Below are 22,946 nucleotides of genomic sequence, written 5' to 3'. Positions count from 1 at the left end.
AGGGGGCGGGCTCGCGCCCTCGCGCCTCCCGGAGGAGGGGGCGGGACCTCCCGGCGCACCGGAGCCAATTAGCGCTCGGGAGGAGGAAACGACACCGCCCCTTCTCCCGGCGGCCCCAGCGGCCGCATGGAAGGACCCCGCGGGGCTGCCTGAGCTAAACGCCCGTTTCCTTCGGAAGGAAATTTCGGCTGACGAGGCGTTTCGGAGAGGGAGGGCAGCACCCGCTGGCGGCGGGAAGAGGCGGAGGCGCCGTGCGGGCCGGCGGCGCGGGGCGATGGGCGGGAGCGGACAGGCGGCGGGCAGCCGCGGCGGGGCGGGCGCGGCCATGGCGCGGTGGCGGGTGCCGGTGGTGGACGTGCAGAGCGACAACTTCACGGAGCTATGGCCCTCCATGGTGCTGGCGCTGCGCACCGCCACCTTCGTCGCCGTGGACACGGTGAGGCGGGGGGCGGGCGGGGGCGGGGAGCGGCGGCGCGGCCGGGCGGCTGACGGGTGTCTCCCCGCAGGAGCTGAGCGGCCTCGGCGCCAGGAAGTCGCTGCTGAGCCCGTGAGTGCCCCGGGGGGGGTGTGGGTGCTGGGGGTCGCTCGGCCGGGGGGCTCCGAGGGGCGCGTCCCTCCGGTACCGGTTGCCCGGCCCCTTCCCGCCGCGGGCTTGGCTCTGCCGGGGCGGCCGGTGGGGCGGGCCTGGGCCGGGCTGTTAGCTGCCGCTCTCCTGCCGCCCAGGTGCATCGAGGAGCGGTACAAGGCCGTCTGCAGCGCGGCCCGGAGCCGCTCCGTCCTGTCCCTCGGCGTCGCCTGTTTCAGGCAGCTCCCCGAGAAGGTAGGTGTCCGCCTGCTCCTGCCCCCGCCTCCCCAGGGAGCCGCGGGCACCGGGACTCAACCCACCTGCGCTCCGGGAATTCCGGCTGGCAGCTCCCCGTGGCAGGCGTCCCGGTGCTGCCCCGCGCTCTCCTCCCGCAGCCCCAGAACACGTACCTCTGCCAGATCTACAACCTGATGCTCCTCTGCATGGAGGACTACGTTGTCGAGCCTCAGTCGGTGCAGTTCCTGGTGCAGCACGGCTTTGACTTCAACAAGCAGTATTCCCAAGGGATTCCCTACCACAAGGGCAACGACAAGGTACCGAGCCGCTCTCCTTCAGACACCTCGGCTTGCTCTGCTCCAGGCTGCCGGGGAGGCTGCTGGCTTCCCCCGATCCTGGCATCTCCCTTGCACAGCTGCTGAGTGAAGGTGGGCTCACGCTGAGGTCTTGACTACAGCGTTATCCCTTTCACCTCCCTGCTGTTTTATATCCAGGCTGATGATTGTTGCAGTTGGTTTTCCAAGTATTTGGGCCTCTCTTTGGTCAGAGCAGGTTGTAGCTGTAGGCAGCATTCTGCTACAGCAGGCACTGAGGACTTCCCAGGGTGACAGCAAGTCAAGGTGCTAAGGCTCGTTGAGTAATCCTTCTTCTTACAGGGTAATGAGAACCAGAGCCAGAGCGTTCGGGGTTTTTTCCTGGAGCTGATACGAGCGAAGAAACCTCTCATTCTCCATAACGGCCTGATCGATCTGGTCTTCCTGTACCAGTGCTTCTATGCTCACCTCCCAGACAGCCTCGGCACCTTCACCACAGACCTCTCAGAAATGTTCCCAGCAGGAATATACGACACCAAATATGCTTCAGAGTTTGAGACTCGCTTTGTAGCATCCTACCTGGAGTATGCTTACAAGAAGTGGTGAGCAGCACTCTGGTATTTAAAGCTTAACAGGAGGAAAGGCAAAGGGAGCAGCGATATTTTGTTGTTTTGTTTTTCCAGGCAAGGGGGTGGGGTCTTTGTATTATCCCAGTGAGTGAAGAAAAGGGCTTTTCAGGTGACTCTGCCCTGTGCTTTTCACATTTCCAGGACAAGTGCTGAGTCCATAAGGGTGCATTTTGTAATACACCTTATCTGTTCGGTGGGCAACTGCTGAAGAGAATTTCAAAATGTGCCAGTGGAGGACTGACCACACCGTGACCTGATCTAACTGAAAACTAATTGATTCGCTACGTGGCTCTGGTCCGGTAGTGCCACAGGGCCACCACAGGAACACACACGGAAGAGACACCCTTAAAACTCAGCTAGAGAGCGAACAAAAATACGGCTGTGCCTGCAGGGTCTGCTGTTACAACTCATTTTTGTGAGGGATGGTGCAGTTAAAGGGTGGGTGCTCCCCGCGCTTCCTGACGCTGACCAGGTCTGCTGTGCATCCTGCACATGATGCTGCGTGCAGCCAGTTACCACTCCCATTGCTTTCCTTCCAAGTGAAGGTTGTGCTTTTGTTCCAGGACGTGTCCGTTTAGTTCATGTATCAGTCTGGCCCCTCATTCTGCACTCCCCACACCATCTAAACAAGCCCCTGGCAGCGATACAGCCCCTTGAATCTCCATTAAACTGAAGTCACACTTCACATAGAGGAAAAATGGTATCTTTAGTGACTGTTTTATATCAGGAAATGCCACTTTGACAGGTCTGAAAACATTCAAGATGGCTGTTCTCAAACATGAGAATGCTTTGTTTTGACAAGAGAAAAATACTTTTTAAACTGACCTCTTAAATGCTTTAACCCACAATTCTAGTTAACTGGAGCTTTTCCAAAGGTTTTGGCCCTTCTAGCCAGCTCCTGGGACAAAACAGTTCTTTTCTCATAAGGTGAAAGACGTTTCCTTGTCTTTGTTGCCCAGGTTTGACCTGTCTGGGTGGTGACTGCTGGGTGCTCTACATGACACATCATTCTGGGGCTTTTTTTCTTCATCATTGACATTATGAAGACCAACATATATCTTAGTGCCCTTAATATTTAAAGACAAACTATGTGTCTCCTTTTCCCATAGCTACACTGGAGACACTGTTGTCCCTGCCTGTATGTTGGCATAAGAGAAACCAACCTTTAAATCGGCATGGAAGCAACTACTTCCTAAAGCTGTTCTCCTGAGGCTGAGTTTCTTTCCAGCCAGCTGTTGAGCTGGGGCTAAAGCTCAAGAGAAGGAAACCAGTGGAGTTGAGGCTTGGTGGAGAGCAGCGTAGAGCTGGTGCACACACACTGTGGTACCTTCAGTGAGGTAACTGCGTAACTCTGCTCTTATTTGTTCCAGCAAGCGAGAGAACTGCAAGCTGAAGGACTCCAATGGCCAGCACCTCACCATTGAGTTCTGCCACTACCCTGCCAACATGTCCCGTTATATCGACTACCGCCACTGCTCTCTGGAAGAAGAAAGCCACAACACGGGACGGGGAAATAAGGTGCCTGTCTGTGAGAAATTTTCGGTAAGTAACATGAATCCCTGCTTCTTCCTTGGCTCCATGGAAAGAGCCACATGTAGCCAGAGCAGGAAGCAGTAAAACACCTGGGAACTTTCCCTTGCTTGCTTCACAGTACAAGGAAGATTTTTCAGGCTTCAGGTGGCTTCATGACTGAAAGGGCAATAGGATGTTCTGTTCACTCTGGAGGCAGTGAATTCCACAAGTTAGACATGGAGATTCAGAAGGAGATTATATAGCCCTAAATAGCAGGATGGTGTGAGTTACAGTACACATTTCTGCCTTTGGAGGTCTTTAAGATCTAAATTAGTTTGGCTTGTCTTCTGAGCAAGAAATGCCACCTCTTCCCTTCCCCATAACTTGATTAGATATTTAAAAAAACCCAAAACATTGCCTGTCTGCAGCATCTGGCACCGTAGCACAGTGTGATCCATAGCATTTCGAGTCCTGGTGCTGCTATTGCAGTAAACATAGTCCTTCTGATCAGATCATAACTGATTTCAGAGGTTTCAGGGAGAAAAGCTCTTCCAGATGTTGCATGTTACTGTCACAAAACAACACAGGTTGGGGACATCTCTGGAAGTTTCTCATCCAACCACGAACTCAATGTTGCTCAGAGCTTGTTCAGTGAATTTTGAAAGCATCTGAGGACAGAGACTACAAAACCTCTCCAGGCCCCTGTTCTAGTGCTTGACCATTTGCTGTGAAAAATGCTTTTCTATGTATCTAGTCACAGTTTCCCTTGACTGTTCCCTTGACTGGTGCTCTCCAGGTAGAACAAACCCGCCTTCCTTGGCCTGTCCTCATGCATCGTGTGCTGCACCTTGACAGCTCCCTGCTGCACTCACTGCCGTTTGTCGGAGCCTTTCTTGTGTCTTGTGGGACCGTAACTGGACACGGTGCCCACTGTAGCCCCACACGCCCTCAGCAGCGGGGGATAATCGGCGCTGCTTCACGTTATTGTTACGGTGAGAGGCTGCTGTAACCAGGAGGCTGGTGGATACAGGCTTCTCTCTCTCTCTCTCTCCCTAGGCCTATGGCTGGTGTCCAAAAGGGGTGAAGTGTCTGCAGTCTCATAACATTGACCTCATAATTGATGAGGACGACAAGCTTGGGGAACAGAAGCGGAAGAAACGGAAGCAAAAATGGAAGCGTCGGAAGAATACAGAAGAGCCCGCAAAGGTGTTTGAACAGGAAGGCTCAGGGAGAGAAACAGAGCAGGTTCAGAATGGGGAGGAGGGACCACCACGAAAACAGAGCTGCTATGAACCTGTAGCTGCTACAGAGCTGGAAGAGATCACATGCAACAGTGAGGGCAAATCACTGGAGGAAAACTCCATGGATGCAGAAGCAGAGGTCAGCTCAGACACCAGTGCACAATGGGAAAAGGACGTGGGGAGCACCGAAGGAGCCGCTGCCCAGGCAGCAGCTGCTGTGAGCCCTTCAGCCGAGGGGAACGCCTCTGACAGCGACCAAGTGGAGGCGAAGCCAGAGGTTCCCACGGGGATGGGCTCAGTCCATCACCCAGACATCCCTGAGACTGAAGCAGCATGTGCCACAGAAAAGGAGAAGGAAACCCATGGCCCCCCTTCCCAGGGGGGCACACACAGAGCTGGCTTTGATGCATTCATGACTGGCTACATCATGGCTTACGTCTGGATGCTCAAGAAAGGAAAAAACATGGACATGGGTGCAGGGCCCTGGTTGCCAGACTGCCATAATAAACTGTACCTCAGCGGGAAATCGGTGCCGCTTCAAATAGCGAAGAGCTTGTTTTCTAAATCTTCCAAAGCTCACAGCCAGAAGATGAAGCTGGCCTGGGCCAGTGGATAGAGCTAGAGGACTCCTCACTTAACTAAGCTTTTTATTCCCCTCCAGTTTTAAGTTCTTTATTCCATCAAGAACTGACCAGAAGGGGAACAAGTTTCTTACTCTTGCTTTTTTTTTTTTTTAACTTCTGACTGATTAAATTGCTGTCAGTGGGAGTTGCCCCTGTTGTTCCTTAGTGGCACGTTGGGCTGTGAAGGTGGGGTGAGGTTGGAAAAGAGGGAGAGAAGTGCACCTCTCCAACATGGATTGAGTAGTGTAACACTTCAGTAAGATAGCAGAGAGAAATAACACTGATTAACGGTGAGTTTTCTTTGTTTATAATTCAGCATGGAGCAATTGCAAATACAATCTCAAGCCAGGTATTAATGTCATTCATAGCTTAAGTAAGCATTTGAACCAGCTTTTTCATCCTAGAGTTGTCTGTTAATGACAAGACTCAGGCCTTGATTTCATTTTTATTTTGAAAGCAAGTTGGGAAAGTTTACAAAACCTGACCAAGAAAAAAATTATGAAAATATTTAACTGGATTCATCTTTGGTTACTTCTTATTGCAGTTCCAATAAAACATACACCATTTCTATAGTTCAAAAAAAAGTCAGAAGGTCAATCAACATAAAAACAAGACGTGCTTTCTTTACATATTCATAAATATCCACAATATTAGAAAAGTTGTTTTGCAAAGATTTTTTTTCTGGCAGTGTTAACTTACTATTATACACAAGCTACAAACTTCTTCCTAAGCCTTTAATTACAAGTTGAGCTATTTACAGACTGCAAAATATTAAGACGTAAAACTCCTTCATAAATACGAAAATAGATCATCTCGCAAAGATCTTTATACTTAATCAAATATCTGGCTGCCCCTCCTCCCAAAAAAAGGTTATTTGTTTTGCATAGAAATGTAGTGACATGCAATATAAACAATAGCATTAAGTGCAAACAGGAATTATTCAAGTGTCTTTAGTTGTACTGGCAAAAAAATACCAATATTCTGTCACACATAATACATCAATGCCTCTCCAACAAGTATAAGTTTACTATAGCCCCTTGTCCGCACTGCTTTTGAGGGGCAGCAGTTTACATGCATTCTCTTAGTTGCATTTTATCAATCTGCAACCACAAGAAAAATAGCTTATAACAGACCTTTAAATGAATTCAACATAGAGAGATTTAAAGTGAATTAAAAATATCTTTTCTCTCTTCAGGAAACCTAGCAATGTATAGAAAGTTTTAAAAGAGCAAGAACCGCTCCCATAAGCAAGTCAAAAATCATGATAAAATCCAATCACAATAAAACTTTGTCACATCACCATAAAACGAGGAGCTTGCTGACCACATGTTCATATTCATGTCCACCAGCAGCTGTCAGAAAATGTCCCTCTGTAGAGGAGCACCCTCAGGTAGGCAGAAAACCTAGCAGTAGTTACTAGGTGCAACCTAGATTCAGCTTTACATAACCAAAGGGATGAGATGTACTGAGTGCCAACTACATCCAGACCCTCGGAAACACTGGGGTTTAGCAATCACTTCGCTATTTTTAAGTGGCCTTTTACTCCAGTTTCATACCCATGCCTCTTTTCCCATGCAGACCCAGAATCCGGGAAAGGCCTGAATTGCTATTCCTTGGCACTTCTGATATCTCCACCTCAATACAAAGAGCTAGAAAAGTTGATACATGTGCCCTATGCACGTCAGCTGGCTGTGCTGAGAGTGAACATTTAAGAAAATGAAATTTTAGCCATGCTGCTTTGTAAGAGAGCTGTTCAGGACAGGGGAACATTTTAAGAGACTGTGGTGTAAGAAAACAGATGAGGTCACTGTGATGGGTACCACAGAGGTACCCCAAGCCTGACTGCACAGGCTTTGCAGTCAGAGTCAGAGAGGGCATCAGGCTGCACCATGCGGTGTCGGTGCCGACAACCAGGACGAGTGGGAGCCACAGAGCAGCCACAGGGGTGTGCGTGTGCTCTCCGAGGGGGCTGCAGGTAGCTGTAGGGTGCTGGACAGTCTCCTTGCTGCCTGGTGATCCAGAAGTAAACTATTTCTTATTATTGCTTGTTTTTCTGAAGTCACACACCTAAATGCATCTCGTGACAACAGAAGCTGGTGCTGATGGTTTCCCTCCCAAAAGATTACAATTGTATAAAAGACTGCGGGGGGAGGAGGGTGGGGGGGCCGGCACCAGGCAGGCAACGAGCTGGCAGCTGAGTTCTGCTTGCCCTGTCCTCAACGGAAATCGCACACACGCAGCGCCAGCCATACAGGCTGCTCCGCACGCTGCAGACAGGATACACAAGACACTCTACAGATCAGCAACACCTTCACGAGGCAGAGAAGTGTGTGGGCCAACAGGGGTGAGCTTGGTAAGTATAGGTATTTTCTCTTTCAGACTCCTAACAGCTGCCTGATCTGGTACGGACTGTGCTAAGAAACTCAGTGACACCGGGTTTCTTACTTAATTCTATGCAGCCACTGCAAAGGGTAACTGCTACTCAGGGTAACACATACTTCACAAGAGGAAGTCATCGTCATTATCACTCATGAAATAGTTACCTACATCTCTGGAAAGGATAAACATCTCGGCCAAGAAGGAACTAAGGCTTTCTTCTTCATCCTTTCTTTGAGATGGGAAAAGAATAGAAATAGTTTTGCTTCCATCAGAGACTAGCTTACATTTTCCACCCTTATAAGAGAGCAGAAAGAAAGGGTAACAGGCTACCTGGGTGATTCCACTGCATTACCATCTGTTCAGCAGGCATGCAATGCATACCTCACTTAGGAATGATAATACAGGTTAAAAAAAAACAAAAAAAAATTACACATCCCATGTTGGTGGGCCTATGATACTGGAAAAGGGGAGGATGTTGCACAAACATAATCACAGAACAAGCTTTCCTGTACATCACGTCCCAGAACAGGGATCTCTGATGCTGGTTCCAGCAAGCAGCATTAAAGCTTATGTACTGCTGCTTTCACATGTACCTGCTGGTGGAGGGGGGGGGAAGATAATCCTATTCAGTGACAGCAGACACCAATGAAGGTAACAGCTTCTTTCTGTAGAAGAAAAAAAAAGTTAATTTGGGACAAACTAATCTTCTTCAGTTTGAAAATTCAAAGCCCTTCTGTGGGTCTACCGTCTATCCTCTCCAAGAGCACTTGTGTGGCTGCGACACTGCTTGGCAACTTCCTGAGCAGGGGATTCCTGTCCTCTACCAAGCAGTCCGATTTTAAATAAAGAGCCATCATTACTGCAGTGATATCAGTGACGTGGGATGTCGTACCAGGGAGGGAGATGAACGTGACCCTTTTAGCTTAGTGTAATAGTCACCTGTGATGTAGATACTGTATTTAACTAACTATTCTGCAGAAACAGATCACAATGTTCATTCAGCTCCTAAGAGGGAACAGCCCTCGCCCCCCAAAAGCTCAGTACAACGGGTACTTTCACTGGCAGTTTCTCCAGAAGTTCAGAACTGTCAATGCCTAGAATATCGCTCTCCTCTTGAGCCCAGGGCAAATCTTCCTCCACATTCAGGTTGAGGTACATGAAGAGCTGTGCAAGGAGGAGAGCGGTGCTTACTGCATCCTGCTTCCCTACACTAATGTGTTAACACATCATTTCCAAATGCCAAGGGAAAATAGAACACCAGGGAACAAATTCTCATTAATTGCAAAGTACTTATCATGTGACTCAGCCTGCAGATTGCAACCAGCATGAGGGGTTTTGGTTTTGCTGCTTTTGAAAGAAGAGCTTTAATGTTGCAAGAGCATTCACAGCAGCTCTGGGACCACAGAACATTCCTATGTGCTCAGCATAGCTCTGAATTATCTCTGTGCCTGTGTCTAAAACAGAGGCTCCGACTCACGTGTGTTGCTGCATAATGTTAACACAAAATCCGCGGTGGTTTAGAGCAGCTGGTCAGTCAGAGGAAAACCTACAGGTCACTCTTTTTACCCAACATGAAGCTTAAGGCCTTGAAATGCTCCATGCTGGAATTCAGGTAAAACTTTAAGCAGCACCTGCTCTGGCTGCTGCCTCTTAGAAGGACTGTGGGGCCCACGTGGCCATTCTGGCTGGAGCAGTTCCCCCACCTAATGCAAATCAGGGAAGGGAATAAGCACAGTTTGAAATAAAGTTAAAATAATCAGTCTCTCCAGACACTGTCTGCAGCTATCTGCTTGACAGCCGGTTCCTACCGTCTGCTGAGTCTCTTTCAAACGGCAAGCCCAGCACTATAGAAAAACAGTTTAAGCAACTGGGAACAAGAGTTCCCTCAAAGACACGCTCAGTTTGAGGCCTCTCTTCATATGTCACAAGTTGACTGTGTGCTGCCACTTGCCGAGATGTTGGAGGAGGTCTGAGACAACGGGGCAGGACTGTCCCCATCCTGCTCCCTGAAGGGCCATGCCTCTCTCTTCAGCTCAGTGGAAGGACTAACACTGAACAGAGGCTTTGTAGACTCTAGAGGAGTACTTTTCAGTAGGTTGTCTTCCACCTCCATCTCTTCAGAAGGGAGACAACCTGCAAACACTTGTGAGGAGCCATGTCCCGCAGAGTTCACTGAATTCTCAACTGGGAGTTCTTTGTAAGACAGCGGCTCAGGCTGGGCCAGCGCTAATGGTTGATTACGTGCTGGATCTCCACATGTGTTCTCAACAGGGCAAAACCCATTTTCCTCCTGGGCCACTGGCCCATCTGAACAGTCCATATCCTCCTCTTGTCCTGGCAAAGGAAGAAATTCTGACCTGTGAGGTTTGGCTTGAAAGGGGGGAATCTCTGACACACCATATTTACTGCTACTCAGGAGTTTTTGCCGAACCTCTGCACCCAGCTGGATTGGGTCACACCTGCTGACAGTTGAAGACAGTCCCCCAAACAGGCCATATTCCTTGTGCAGCAATTCAGGAGAGAGTGGAAGTGACCTGCATCTCCTCCCAGGAAGATGGGAAAATTCTTGCCAGTCTGTGCTATACGCCTGCCGGAACTGGGACTGGCTGGCTTTCAGGCCTCCACCTGCCTCTGGAGAATGTAAGTCAAACACCAGGGAAATCACAGACTTGCTTGGCATGTCAAAGAATTTGATCTTCCCCCCCTTGAGGTCCTCCCGGGCACTGAAGGGATTAACTTTCCGGCCTAACCCTTTGTTTGGCGTATAGTAGGGGTCCTGCACATTTATCTTCCTGGAAGGCTTGCGGGAGAAGATATCCGACTGGCTGCGTGACAACCAGATATTCCGACGTGGACGAGGTGACTTGGGTGGGATCTTATCATCCAGGGAACTCAAACGTTTTACTCCTGGTCCTTTTTCAATTGCTCCTGAGTAGAAGAAGAGAAATACTCTTAGCTTAAAGGTGCTATACACCTGCATGTCTGCTCACTTGCAGAACCTTCATGATAACTGTAAAGAAAAACCTGCATTTCTGATGTTCCAAAGTATCTTCTGTAAGCACCATCTGCTCGTTCCTTACAAGTTCCTGCACAAACGCAAGCACACCATTCTCTTCTCCTCAGTGCATTATTGGTTTCAAACATGGAGATTTGGCAACCCTGTCCACAGTACCTTTTAAAATTAAAAGTACCTTTTAAACGTAGTTTGGATTGTCTTACATTTAAAATATTTCCTCCTCTTTACTCATATCTCAGGCTAATCAGAAGTCATCTTGAAGACCTGAGGAAATGCAAATTCAGCTAATGGCATCTTACTTCCCTAGGCACTGAAATTGGACTGCTTCTTTATCACTTTATGATGAAGCCTGCCACCCACGTTATGAGGGATGCTAACTTGGCAAGACAATGTTGTCTTCAGAAAAAGCAAAGGAGGAAACTGTACAAAAATTTGGTACGAATGAGGAATTCTTTTCTTCTTCTATCCAAACCCTGTATTTTAGGTCCCCTTCAAACCTCCTTACTGCTAGTACCCTGAACACAGCAGAGATGGCATGGGGTGGTCTTGGAGAAGAACAATTTGCATGTTTCTAGATTTATCTTTCTGGCTTCCAGCAGAGGTTGCCCAAGATCTGTTGATGATAACGACCATGAAAGAGAACAAGTACAAAACACAGTTACCAAAGGATGTGGGACTTTTTCACCCTGATGGGAAAAGTCTAAGACCAAAATAAATGCCCCTCCTGATACCAAGAAAAGTTGAGATGATTCCATTCCAGCCTTCATTCAGTACGTTATCTGATACAGAAACTAGGGATATATGAGAGTTTGACCCTAAAAAGTAGCAGTTAAAAAGGTGTACATATGCATATACATTTGCACACAGGCACACACGCAGACATATTTTTTCAATAGGTATCCATATATAAATAAAAGCTGTAACACTAGAACAAGATGGGAAAATTTAACAGTCTAGGAAAAGATTCTAACTCCTTGAGTGTTTGGGTCATGCATCTGCCACTGGCTCTCAAGGTGCCTCTGAAGAGCTATGGTAAAACAATAACAAATATAAAGAAGCGATATCTCCTTTTGATTACCACTTCCAGAATAAGCAGATATGGATTTCCCCTTAAATACTACCACAGTTTAGACTATAGTCACTCCACCTAGTAAAGACTATGCAAGTGAAAGAACAGTACATAATACTTCTTTAAGAAGATACAAATCTGACGTGTAGTCCAAAGGAAGAATGCCAGAAAAATGAAAACAAACCAAACACCCAAACGAAAAATTTTCCTTTTTAACTGATACCTCTTTCAGAGGTTTTCCAGGTGTGGGAGAACTACCACATACATGCACTCCATGCGGTTAAAAAACAGAACTCACTTCAATCTATAACCATGTTACAGATAGATAGGCGTGTGTATATATATATTGTGTATTTACAGATATGCAATATGAGAAACCATTTTTACTGCAGTCCTAAGTTTCCAGTGCCAGAAGTCTACTAACATAAAAGATACCCAAGTGAGAATGTCCCCGCCTACAAGAAGTGTTTGCAGTTTGCTCCTCACACCAGGTGGCACTCGACAGCTTTAGAGAAAGCCCTTCAAGGCCAGCATTCCCAAGCAGCTCCGGGACCCATCTTTTCCCCAGTCTTTCAGAGTATTACTTTATAATACTCTTGCATCTTCTCTGCTCGTCCTCCAAAAGGAATTTAAGAATCTTCTAAGTGTTACACGTAATATACACCCAAAAGAAATTATGTATATGCACTAAGCATGGCAGGGACAAAGTAGAAGTTGATGGATTTTCATATACTATTAGCAACTTACAAAACCGTTCCCAAATGAACTCTGAATTTCCCCTCAAGAGCTTGTGGGCAGAATCTTTTGAGGCACTTTAAGAAACAGTTAGCTGTTTTTTTCCCAAAGGACACTCCACCAGGCAAAGTATATAGTATTGCTCCAGAATAATTTTCAGGCTTTGAGTAAAATAATTCATAAGCTGTAAATAATACCATATATAGCTAAAATTCCAGTCTTCAAAATATGAAGCATTGCTCCCTCTTGCTATTAGCCTGCAGCAATGCTTGTGTGCAATACACTTACCTTTGGGTTTTCTTTCACTGTTGTCAAGGTTCAAAAACTTTCTCTCCCTCTCCGAGTCCTCGTTTCTCAGACGGTTTAAAATCTCCTCCAGTGTTTTGACAATATCAGCAAATGAAGGACGCAACTTTGGATCCATCTGTGAATGCACAGAAATCAAATACATTCATGTGGGTTTGTCCATGCTATTTTACTTAAGCGGTGGTCAGAGAGAGGGACAATCTGAAGGAACTGAGGAAATTCAAAACCATCCTAAGGAGTGTGTTGTCATTGCAAAAAACCTAAGTAAAGCAGGGGAAAAGTAGTATTCTGTCCTAGCTTATGTATATTACACCTCTTCACATTTAATTATCAACTTGTATGAAAAGGATTTATTTTAAATTGAAAAGGTGGGAAGCTGCTAGATTCAGGGCTTGCAAAGAGGTTTTGTTTAGTTGTTTGTTTTAAACAGCTTTTATAGTTCAAGGGTTTCTTTCTGGACTCCATTTATCAGTCAGAGATTATATATCAATGTTATTTCAAAAGGACTAAACAGAACAACTTGGCTGTCTCATTCTTTCAGAGTTTGTAATTCTTCCATCATCTCCCTGTGGCTTTAATTAAAACCCACCTAAATGGCATTGCTAATTGTAAAGTTTAAAAAGTTGTATCTTTCCATCTGCTAATTAGCCTTACTACTTGGTGTACTGGTCTGTCTTGTGTGGAAGCACGTCTGGTTACATAATCTGACAAAGTAATGTAATAGAAATAAACCCCATCTTTGCCCAAGTAAAATATCCCCCTTCCTGCCCCCTCAGTATGTATTCAGTTTGTATTTATATATTCACCATAGTAGAAATGGATCTCTAAACAAAGTCCAACACTAAAATTGTACTAGAGGGGAAGCAGCTTGCTTTAAGTAGTAACTTAGAAGGCACGTCATCATTTTGAATGTTGATCCTGTATATATGTTACAGGTTTACTGTAGGTAACAATTACTAATTCAGCAGCTGAAAGTTAACCTCATTACACTATTAAAAAAGATTCCGCTTGACCTCATTCCTGTTTCCAGCCCTCTAAAAGCTTTTTGAGAACAGACAAGCCCAGACAGATCTCGCCTCTGGTACAAAGAGAACAGTGCTGGTTTGTACACAATAAACCCCAAAGACCTCCCTGCTACTGCCTTGCAGGTCCTGAGATGGATCTTTCTGAAGAGAACTGGTATGATCAGCAATGCCAGAACAACTAGCAACACAAGGTAAAACCTAAAAATTCATGCGTACAATAATTAAAAAAAAACCAAATCATACTTGAAGAGCTCAAGAGCGGCAAGAAGGTTGTTCTAATGTAGCAGCTGGAATTTCCTGGCATAGGAAAACATCTTTTTCTGCTTTCCCTATTTCACTGAAAGAGTAGAGCAGGGGCAACACCAAAGCACACACTCTGTACTCTGACAAATTTACTGATTTGCTCAGGGAGCTGTTGCAAGCTACAGGGAGTAAGAAGAGCTCTCGGGCTATTTTAACTTGTGCTAGGTAAGATCCAGGACAAGAGCAGCAATGGAAAAATGACTCTGAGCAACATTTGCTTCTTCCATCCCTGAGCAGTCCAGATCCTGCTCAAATGGAATAGAACATTCTTCCTCAAGGCAGCAGTTGTCCACAGCTTGTGCTGGTAGGCTTTTTGTATGATCATACATGATTACAAGTATTTGCACAAGTAGGTTTATAGTTGCTGGGGAGCCTTAAGTTTTACTTGATTTGTTTGTCCCCTCCACTTGTGAGAACAACTCAGAACTATTTCTTCACAGCTCAGTAGGTCTGTACACAATAACAGCTGGATTTTGTCAGCCTGAGGGCCAGCCGGTATCAATAGCACACAACTGGTTATGATCAGCCTGAGCAGCCTGCAAGAAGCTGTTCAGTGTGCCAGACCTGTTTGTTTGGCATGACAGAACACAGAATTGCAAAAACTGAAAGTAGACCTTTTTGCAAGGGGAAAGGAAGGGTTATCAAAACTGCAAGGGACTTTCTGGGTTATCAGAATATACACTGCTTTTATAGGTAGGCTCTTCAAGTCTGTTCTGTAAACACTTTAAGCTCTATCTTGAAAAGCCAGGGGGATTTAGAGAACTCCAGTTTAGGCCTCACCCATTCACTTAAGATACTCACATTACAGCAGTTGAAGGCCAGCTGGAGGAAGTCGGGGGGACAGTCTCCCACCATGTGCTGGAAGGCATCATAATCTAATCCAAAATTCTGTACAAATGAAAACACAGCATAGAGATATAAAAGAGGTCTGGCCCAAAGCATCATCTTTTCAGGGTGTCCCTACATGGAGTTATCAGAAATAACCATGAAACCATCTCTCAGCAGCCACATACAGAGGTTTTGGAGAAAACTTCACGCACGCTCCAAACTGCAGCATTCCCAATGGGGATTATTTGATACAAGGTATCTGTAAGAGAATCAGCTGACTTCGAATCCCATCCTTCTTCTGGACTCAGCTGCAATCCATTGCACTTGAAAAGCTGCCTGTGCGGATCTGGAAGCAGTATCTTATACTATGGCGTTTCATCATGGTAACTTTCACAGTGTGGATTAACAGCCTGCTATAAAACCAGAGGCCTCACTATGATGAAAATCTATCAATTAAAATGGTTAATTTTTCAGTGGATGGTAGACTGGTAATACAAACTATCTAGTTCATTAAATGCACTTCTAAAAAATTTGAAGGGCAGAGAAACAACAGGATCTCTTACCTGCCGCGGCTCAAGACCTAAGCAATTCTGTGTTTTCAGAACAGGAGGTGGATAAACAATTTGGAAGACCCCCCACACAGAGGGGCAAAAGCTACCCTGCAGATGGGACTCAACCAAAAGGCAACTGAAGAACATAAGTATTTCATTTAATTAGTCAATTCTAGCTCAGATCAGTGCTTAACACACCCCATGCAAAAATAAGGGTGAGCATATTTTAGCTGCTGCTAACATAGCTCCTGCCCCTTTCACAAGGAGGGGCTGCTTAGTGGGTCCAGCGTGCCAAAAGTGCTGCTCTGAGCTGGGCAAGAAGTCTACACAAGCTAATCACTCTACAAAAGCAAGGTCGCTGCAATGCTCTCAATGTTCTGCCAGTTAGGGGCAGAAAGGATTTCCCATGAGGGCTGCAGCTGGACAACGTTTCTATGAAAGCATCTTCAGTGGAGCTTCTTACAATAACAGCACAGAAGAACAAAAGCCTTTTAGAGGCTATTTTTCATGTAACACCTATTCACCGTATCTTTGGCAGCAGTGCCAAAAGTTGTAAAGGCCCGCCATATCGTGGCACACCTACCACCCACCACCAATGTCACAAACACAACCACTTACCTCTGTGCGAGGGAGATAGTCTGGATCTGCCTGTATTCTTGCTATAATCTCACACAGAATTATACCGTAGGAGAACACATCCGCCTGAAAGAGAAAAAAAAAAAAATAAATAGCCACATGGTTCTGCTATGAATACTCAGCGTTCTTATCGGGCACTGGGTTTCTCCCTACCCCAAATGGTTATCATGAAACAACGAAACAAACACCGCAGCCTTACAGCAGTAAGCAACTGCATTATAGCTAACATCTTCCATGTGAAGGAACACACGCTCACAGTAAAGCATTCTTGTTGCACAGCAGCAATAATAACTAAACCTCTTTCAAGAACAAAAACATCAAACCACTCTTAATTTCGCAATGTAAAAAAAATATAATTAAATCCTTCCTTGCACAAAGAATAGTGAAGTTGCATTTGATGTCTTACAAATGGGAGTAATTAAAAGCATAGCCAAAACATGATATGCCTATGTATCACTGTGGCTAGAAAGAGAGGTTTAGAATACACATGATCACAGCTTATCCAGAACATCAATGCTGGTTTTAAGAAAAATATTCATTTTTCTCTTCTCACAGTTCAGTACCTCTGGAGAAAAGTGTCTTTCCCAAAGCTTGAGATACCTAGTTAACACTGTCAGCATCAATTTCCACTGAAATTTCCATGACACTTAGCAATCACCTGACTACCCCTGGAGCTGCACAGTTCGTCAGATTTTGAACCACCTGAATTTATCATGTAATGAAATTTAGGAAAATATGGCACACAAGTCTACGGAGCAGAAGCTGGCATTCCTCATCCCTTACATATTGCACAGGCTTATAGGTCACTTTTCATGCTGATGAGGTATGAGGCCTGCTTCCTCTTTAGTCCTACATGCCTTAGGGTTAGTGAAGAATGTGGCACCATAGATTTTGGTACTTTATTATTAATTTAGATCAATTGGAACTCTTAAAAAAGCTTTGAAATGGTAATTACTGCATTCATTACTGAGGTAGCTACTGCTTTCCTGCAAGTTAAAAGTACCACCAATTAAAGTAGTAATTATTGACTACTAGATATAAAAAGGTACAGGATGTGGGCTTTATCACAGAAAAGCTGTGCTTGCAAGGCTGAAGTGACTATGTTGCACATGGGAGAGAAAATCCTATGTAAAGAGCAGCTTGATTGAAAATACTACTAAAATCCAGCGTGATCTCATCCTCCTCTGAAAGAAACATTTTCCAATGCTGCATATAGGAAAACTTAGAAATACCTTTGGAGAACATTTTTATTTGGGTATCTTACCTTGAGAAATGTTGGGGGTTTTAAATTTTTTTAATTAAAAGAATTGTACAAGTTTACATACAGACCTTTTACTTCTACCCAGATTTCACTAACGTATGGTCAGGGAAGCAATCCCACTACATTTCTCATGAGACTTGGTTAAATTAAGTTGTGTTAGGCCAACAAGCCATTACCATATTTCTGCACGCGGGCTGTTTGAGAACGAAAGTAGCATAATAGTGAATTATGGTAAAGGTAATTCTATTTTTGTATAAGAATCCATACTATGAATTAAAAATACTAGCTAATCAACTCAACTCTCCCTCAGTCCGAATGACCTACTGAGTACAGATATGTCACAAATGAAAAGAATAAGTTTAATATTATGGAAATTCTAAACCTTCTATATAACTATTGAAGAGAAACATGTACCTACCTTTTCATTGTAAGGTTCATCTCTGAGAACTTCTGGTGCCATCCAGAAGGGTGAACCCACCACTGGTAACTTCTCACTACATAGATATGGGATAGAAAGGGGAAAAGGAGAGTGGGGTGGGGGAACATCAAGAAGAACCGTTAATTAAATGCTCAGACATCACTACTAACTTTCTGTAACTCCAAGGATCTGCAGAAACTTTCACCAGATGAAGTAGATACAATTGGATTCCAAAGCATGCTGTATTTTACACTGGTTTCCCACTGGAATCACTGGAACATTCAATAGCAGGAAGAGGAGGTGAAAGAAAAATAATGTTTCAATCAATTACTCGTATTTAATTTCCAGTTTCCAAGTGCCTGGCCACTTAAAATAATATTTTTTAAATTTTAAGGTCATGGCTGTTCAATAGTTTTGGTTTCCAAACTCTTGGCAGAGCTGGCTCCTTTATCTAAACGTTTATGGACAGCAGTTTCAGGCTAGATGTCAGGTTCTCCATCCATGCAGCAAGACATGCAGGTATCCACCTCCGCATGTATATTCAGAGATAAGCAGCTCTGAAAGTATTCAGCACAGCCTGCTTGCAAATGGTATTTAAAAAAAAAAAAGCCAAGATTGACCAGATAAATCCTTTAATAGGGAAAAATTAAAAGTAATCAGAATAGAGCCGATTTGAAAAATCTGTAATGTTTCCATATGGCTGAATACGGGGGCCTTAAAGGCTTCCAGCTTGCCAGCCAGCTGACTCTGAATGAATACCTATTAAAAAAAAAAAAAAAAAAAAAAAAAAAAAAAGAGGCCTCAAAATAGCATGGCTTGCTAGCCAGCAAACTGGAAACAACCTCCATTTTCAAATGCAGTAAGACTAGATCAAACCAGAATGGTGCCTAATGTAACAATTTTATTACCTTGTTTGTTTTAGTATCAAGCTACCTTAACTTCAGCTATCACTTACTCTCTGTTTTCAGGGCATCTGGGTATTAAAGTGGTGCCCTCCTGATTTTGTGACGGGTTCTTAGGAATACAGCTGAAGCTTTCAGCACCTTATGGGGCAGAGAGTCCACAGCAGCACACAAGATACACATTGGCTGTATTATCAGTAGTTTCGAAATTAAGATGTTCACTTTAATAAGTTTTTAGGTCAGTATTTCATCAATGTCAATGCAAGCCTTCAGACCTCCCAAGATACATGTTTAGGATGTGTAAAGTTTAAAGACAGTGCAGAGCTGAGATCTACTTTTACTGTTTCCTTTACAGTCAAAAGAGCTGGAAGGCTTTTATTTATTTTATGCAGAAGCACATTTCACAGTCAGAATACTCTGAAATACACAAGTCAATATACAAAGAGAACAATGACATCCTTGTCCTTGATCTCCCTAAAGGAGGAATGACAAAAGGACTATTTCCAATTGTGACAACAGCTTGTGACAGTCACCTATGCATTCCTCTAATGAGTTAAGATTATAATTTCATCCTAGGGAAAGCAAAATGGCGACCTACTGTTAGACAGTAATTTTAGTATCTCTTTATTATAAACCTGAATCTTAACAACTAACACAGAGGTTAAAGAAAATAATACTGGAATGCCACTGAATATTTTTTATGAAAATGGAAAGAAGCTAATTAAAGTTGTTTGGAATTATCAGAGGACATTTATTACAAAATCATCCCAATTCAGAATGCTGATTTTTCTGTTTGCTTTGTTGTGTGGTTTTTTGTTTTGGTGGGTTTTTTGGATTTTTTTTTAACTTAGAAGATCTACTAAAAAGCTGGAGTAAATCCTCTACTCAACTGGAGCATTTCTGAAGAATAAATGTCACCAACTAAATCTATCAAAATGGACAATATCAAAATTAAGGCTAGAGCGTTTTGGTCATCCAACCTGCAATTCTAGATGGAAGACTGAGGATATTTTTTGCTAATTTTGATTCAGCATGCAACAATAGCCTCAGTGATCCTTCTGGCCTGCAATCACACTGCAACTCTTGCTGTATTTTGATTAGTTCACGTACCTGTGATCAGGAATTTTCTCTGCTAAACCGAAGTCTCCCACTATTGCTGAGTATCCGTTCTCATCATGTTTTATTAAGCAGTTCTGGGAACAAATCAAAAATAATAATTAAAAAAAACAACAACAAAAAAAAAACAAAACAAAAAAAACACCAGAAGAGTTATTGTCTGGGAATTTAATCCCTATACCATTTGTTTATTTATTTTTAATCTGGAACTAGACTAAAAGATACTGTTTGGAAGACATTCATCTATGGGAAGCTTTTCTCTGAAAGAAACCACCTTTTCCCCTACCCTTCCCCCTGCAAAATCACATGTCTGTCAAACTTAAGATGCTGCAAACAGCCTTACCCTTAGTTAATAAACCACTTAAAAACTTGCTGAGAAAGCAAGCAGCCACAGGCAGCACATACCCAGCTAGGTTCTAGCAAAAATTGAGATGATTTAGCTCCCTTACTGCTCAAGTATTTGACACATGCTGTTCACCATGACACCTTAACTTTTGCCTTTACTATTTGCCTGTACCTGACCAGCATACAAGAACAAAGCAGACTCTAAATGCCTTTGTATATTTTGTTGCATTAACTACTGAAAAGGAACTCACTACTTTGCAGTAATTTCCATCAGAAAATACAAGATGCGACAAAGTTATATGTACTTTTAAAGTCTCAAGTAAAATTCTTTATTCTACAGTACATTGTAAAACATGATTTAAGGGAAAAGGCTAATAAGGAAAAGCTGTCAACCCTTTCCTTTCAGAGGTGCCCTCCAGTGTCAGGAGGGAGAGCAATTTAAGGACATACACAGATCATTCTGGTCTGGCTACTGTATCACATCACACACAAGGTATTACAGATTTATTTTTGTTATTTATTTACAATTCTGAGAAATATGCTTTGATCATTCCAGTACCACATCTTTTCCCTTCTCACCAAACTAATTGATAGCTGACTTCCCTACGTGGTTTTTTTTTCTGTCCTGCAATAGGTGGAGCAAGGCAGATAATTCATTCCGTTAGCACACGCCTTGCTCTGTATCCTTCTGCAGGCAGTACAATAGCAGCGACAGGCAGCAAAACCACTGCCGACTCCTACAGAGTGGTACCCTGCATTAATTAGCTAAACAGCAGGAAACACTTTCTAGCTTTATTGTGCTTGGATGTACAAAAGCCCCTTGCTGTCCCCAGAGCATTAGCTTGCCTGTATAATGCAACTATCAAGAAAAGCGAGTCCCTTGTCTAAAAGATCAAGTTCAGGTCATCGCTGTTTACATTATTCAGGGATGACTCTGGCTCAGGCCATGAAGTGAGTTTTCTTTCTGCCAATTAAAAGGTTAAGCAAGCCACTCCTGCAATCATGTAAAGAACATGCAATGCCAGCCTCTTGAACACAGGCCAGGCTCCTGAGATTCAAAGTTTTATTTGTTTAGCATGACTCGAGCATAAGTACAGTTAGTTTGGAGATTCGTAAACATGTACAAAGTTAAATCAACTATGCTTGCCCAAAGAGCTGCAAAGCTTCTCAGTTATGGCCTTTGTTATCTTTTATCAAAGAGCACATTCATTCAGCTTGCCTCTGTTTAAATATTTGGTAAGTGGACTTACAACTGAGAAGGATAAAACTTTTCTGAAAAATCTTAGTGATTCAGACAAGTGGAATTTCATTGTGTACCACACAGAAACAAGTCCATGAGGACACCAGAGATTTTGCAGTGTACAAGAATGCTGACACTACTTCATGCAGCAAAATATCAGGTTATTTTCTGCCATAAATTTCTTAGCAATTAAAGATTATTCGTAATTTGACATTAAAAAAATAACCAAACTATACGATTCATAAAAGAACAAGTTTTAAAATCTAGATTTCCTTCTTGCATTACCTTTGACTATTTACATTTTGTTCATTTTGAGTAGCAAAACTGCAGTAGTCCATTTTGCCTTCTGGGTTTTTTTGATTAGGGTTATTCTCCAATAAACCCTGGTCTCTAAAATTTCAAAAGAACACTTAAATCCAGACTAAGAACAATTTTCAGCGTAACAAAAAACTGTAGAAACATTGCTACTGACCTTAATATCTGCAATAATTTACAGGAATGCTTTGATACCAAAAGGAGACTGAAACACAACATCATCCTCAAAGCAAATTTTCCTTCAGCTTCTTACCAGTATATGACCACATTCCATTAGACAGCAATACATCACCAGCTGAACATGAACAATCTTACCCCCCACCAAGCCTCAGGCAGTCCCAGCTCTCAGGTACAGCACTCAACTATTATACGAGTAGATTATTCCTAGATAAATCATAAATTAAGCCAATGGCGCATCCCGTCTAGCTGCCAAGTAATGCTACTTGACAGCTCTGAGCTCCTTCCCAGATGAGCAGGAGCTGCCTGCAGCAAAGCAAGGTTCCCTTTCAGTGCAGACCTTTCGAGAAACCAAACAGAGCAGACACCCCACCGCTGTGGGGTCCAGAGGTCCTGCAGGAGAGGCCAGTACACCATGGCAAGGGGGGAAAGCAGAGGGCAACATTTCTGCTATAAAATGCTGATGAATTGTTCTGTTGTGGTGGGCTGCACAATGTTAAATGACAAAGAAGGCGGCTAAACTATTCTCTCTCATTAGTGGAAGCTTGTCTTTTGTCTGCATATGAAGAAGTGCTGAGTGTGAATTTAAACCCAGTAGAGAGTGACTTTTTTATTCACACTTAAATCAGCCATGGGCAGGCGACATGTGCCAGACAAAAAAATGCCAGCGTCACTACAAATGTTCACTGTAGTGAAACTAAACTGATTTAATTCAAATGGTGCAAATTTATGTAGCTAAGCACCAATTTCCTGGAACCCAGAAAAGACTGAAGCCTACTCCTACCAAAACGAGTAGTAAACCCCTTCCATGGATACTAGGGTGGTCAGATGTCACCTTTCAAGCCTGTACTGCTCATTCAGGGTGGTTTTGCAGATGGTGATGCTTCATTCTGTGCTGAGGTTCCCCAAGTGCTCAAGGCCAACATCCAGCACCACCATATTCCAATTCCACCCTTCCCACCCCAGTAAAGCGGTTACACAACACTGCACCAAATCCACAGCACGGATAATTCAGTTACCAGATTTAAGATGCAATTCATAAAAAGGTGACTTAAGACACCTCACAGGAACTGGTAGTTCACGTACACTCAGTGAAAGACTTTTCTAAGCATTCACATTCTACTGCCAAGATAAATCAGGATCAAAAAAGGGACAAAGCTTCATTAGGGACTAAAAGGTTAAAAAGAGCTTTTACATTTAAGC

At 43.8% G+C, this 22,946-nt stretch overlaps 2 protein-coding genes across 3 annotated transcripts in view; one reads left to right on the top strand and one right to left on the bottom strand.

Moving 5' to 3' along the window:
- The first annotated feature begins 107 nt into the window (after positions 1-107).
- TOE1 (target of EGR1, exonuclease) lies at positions 108-5,779 on the top strand. The gene is made up of 7 exons (XM_037403688.1): positions 108-436; positions 507-547; positions 724-820; positions 961-1,119; positions 1,459-1,718; positions 3,116-3,287; positions 4,314-5,779. Exons 1-7 carry the CDS (start codon positions 275-277, stop codon positions 5,112-5,114), a joined length of 1,692 nt encoding a protein of 563 aa, XP_037259585.1. The 5' UTR covers positions 108-274; the 3' UTR covers positions 5,115-5,779.
- TESK2 (testis associated actin remodelling kinase 2) overlaps positions 5,221-22,946 on the bottom strand; it is an 84,772-nt gene continuing 67,046 nt past the window's right edge. For both annotated transcript variants that reach the window (XM_037403686.1, XM_037403687.1), the window contains 6 exons: positions 19,661-19,743; positions 17,649-17,724; positions 15,952-16,035; positions 14,756-14,842; positions 12,609-12,744; positions 5,221-10,428 (listed from right to left, as the gene is read on the bottom strand). In XM_037403686.1, coding sequence (XP_037259583.1) covers positions 9,416-10,428; positions 12,609-12,744; positions 14,756-14,842; positions 15,952-16,035; positions 17,649-17,724; positions 19,661-19,743 — 1,479 coding nt within the window. In that variant the 3' untranslated portion in view covers positions 5,221-9,415. The remainder of the gene's footprint in view (positions 10,429-12,608; positions 12,745-14,755; positions 14,843-15,951; positions 16,036-17,648; positions 17,725-19,660; positions 19,744-22,946) is intronic.

This window comes from Falco rusticolus, chromosome 11 (genome assembly GCF_015220075.1).
Source record: "Falco rusticolus isolate bFalRus1 chromosome 11, bFalRus1.pri, whole genome shotgun sequence".
Taxonomy (NCBI): domain Eukaryota; kingdom Metazoa; phylum Chordata; class Aves; order Falconiformes; family Falconidae; genus Falco; species Falco rusticolus.
Note: the sequence above shows the minus strand (reverse complement) of the source record. Positions and strands in the feature narration are given on the sequence as shown.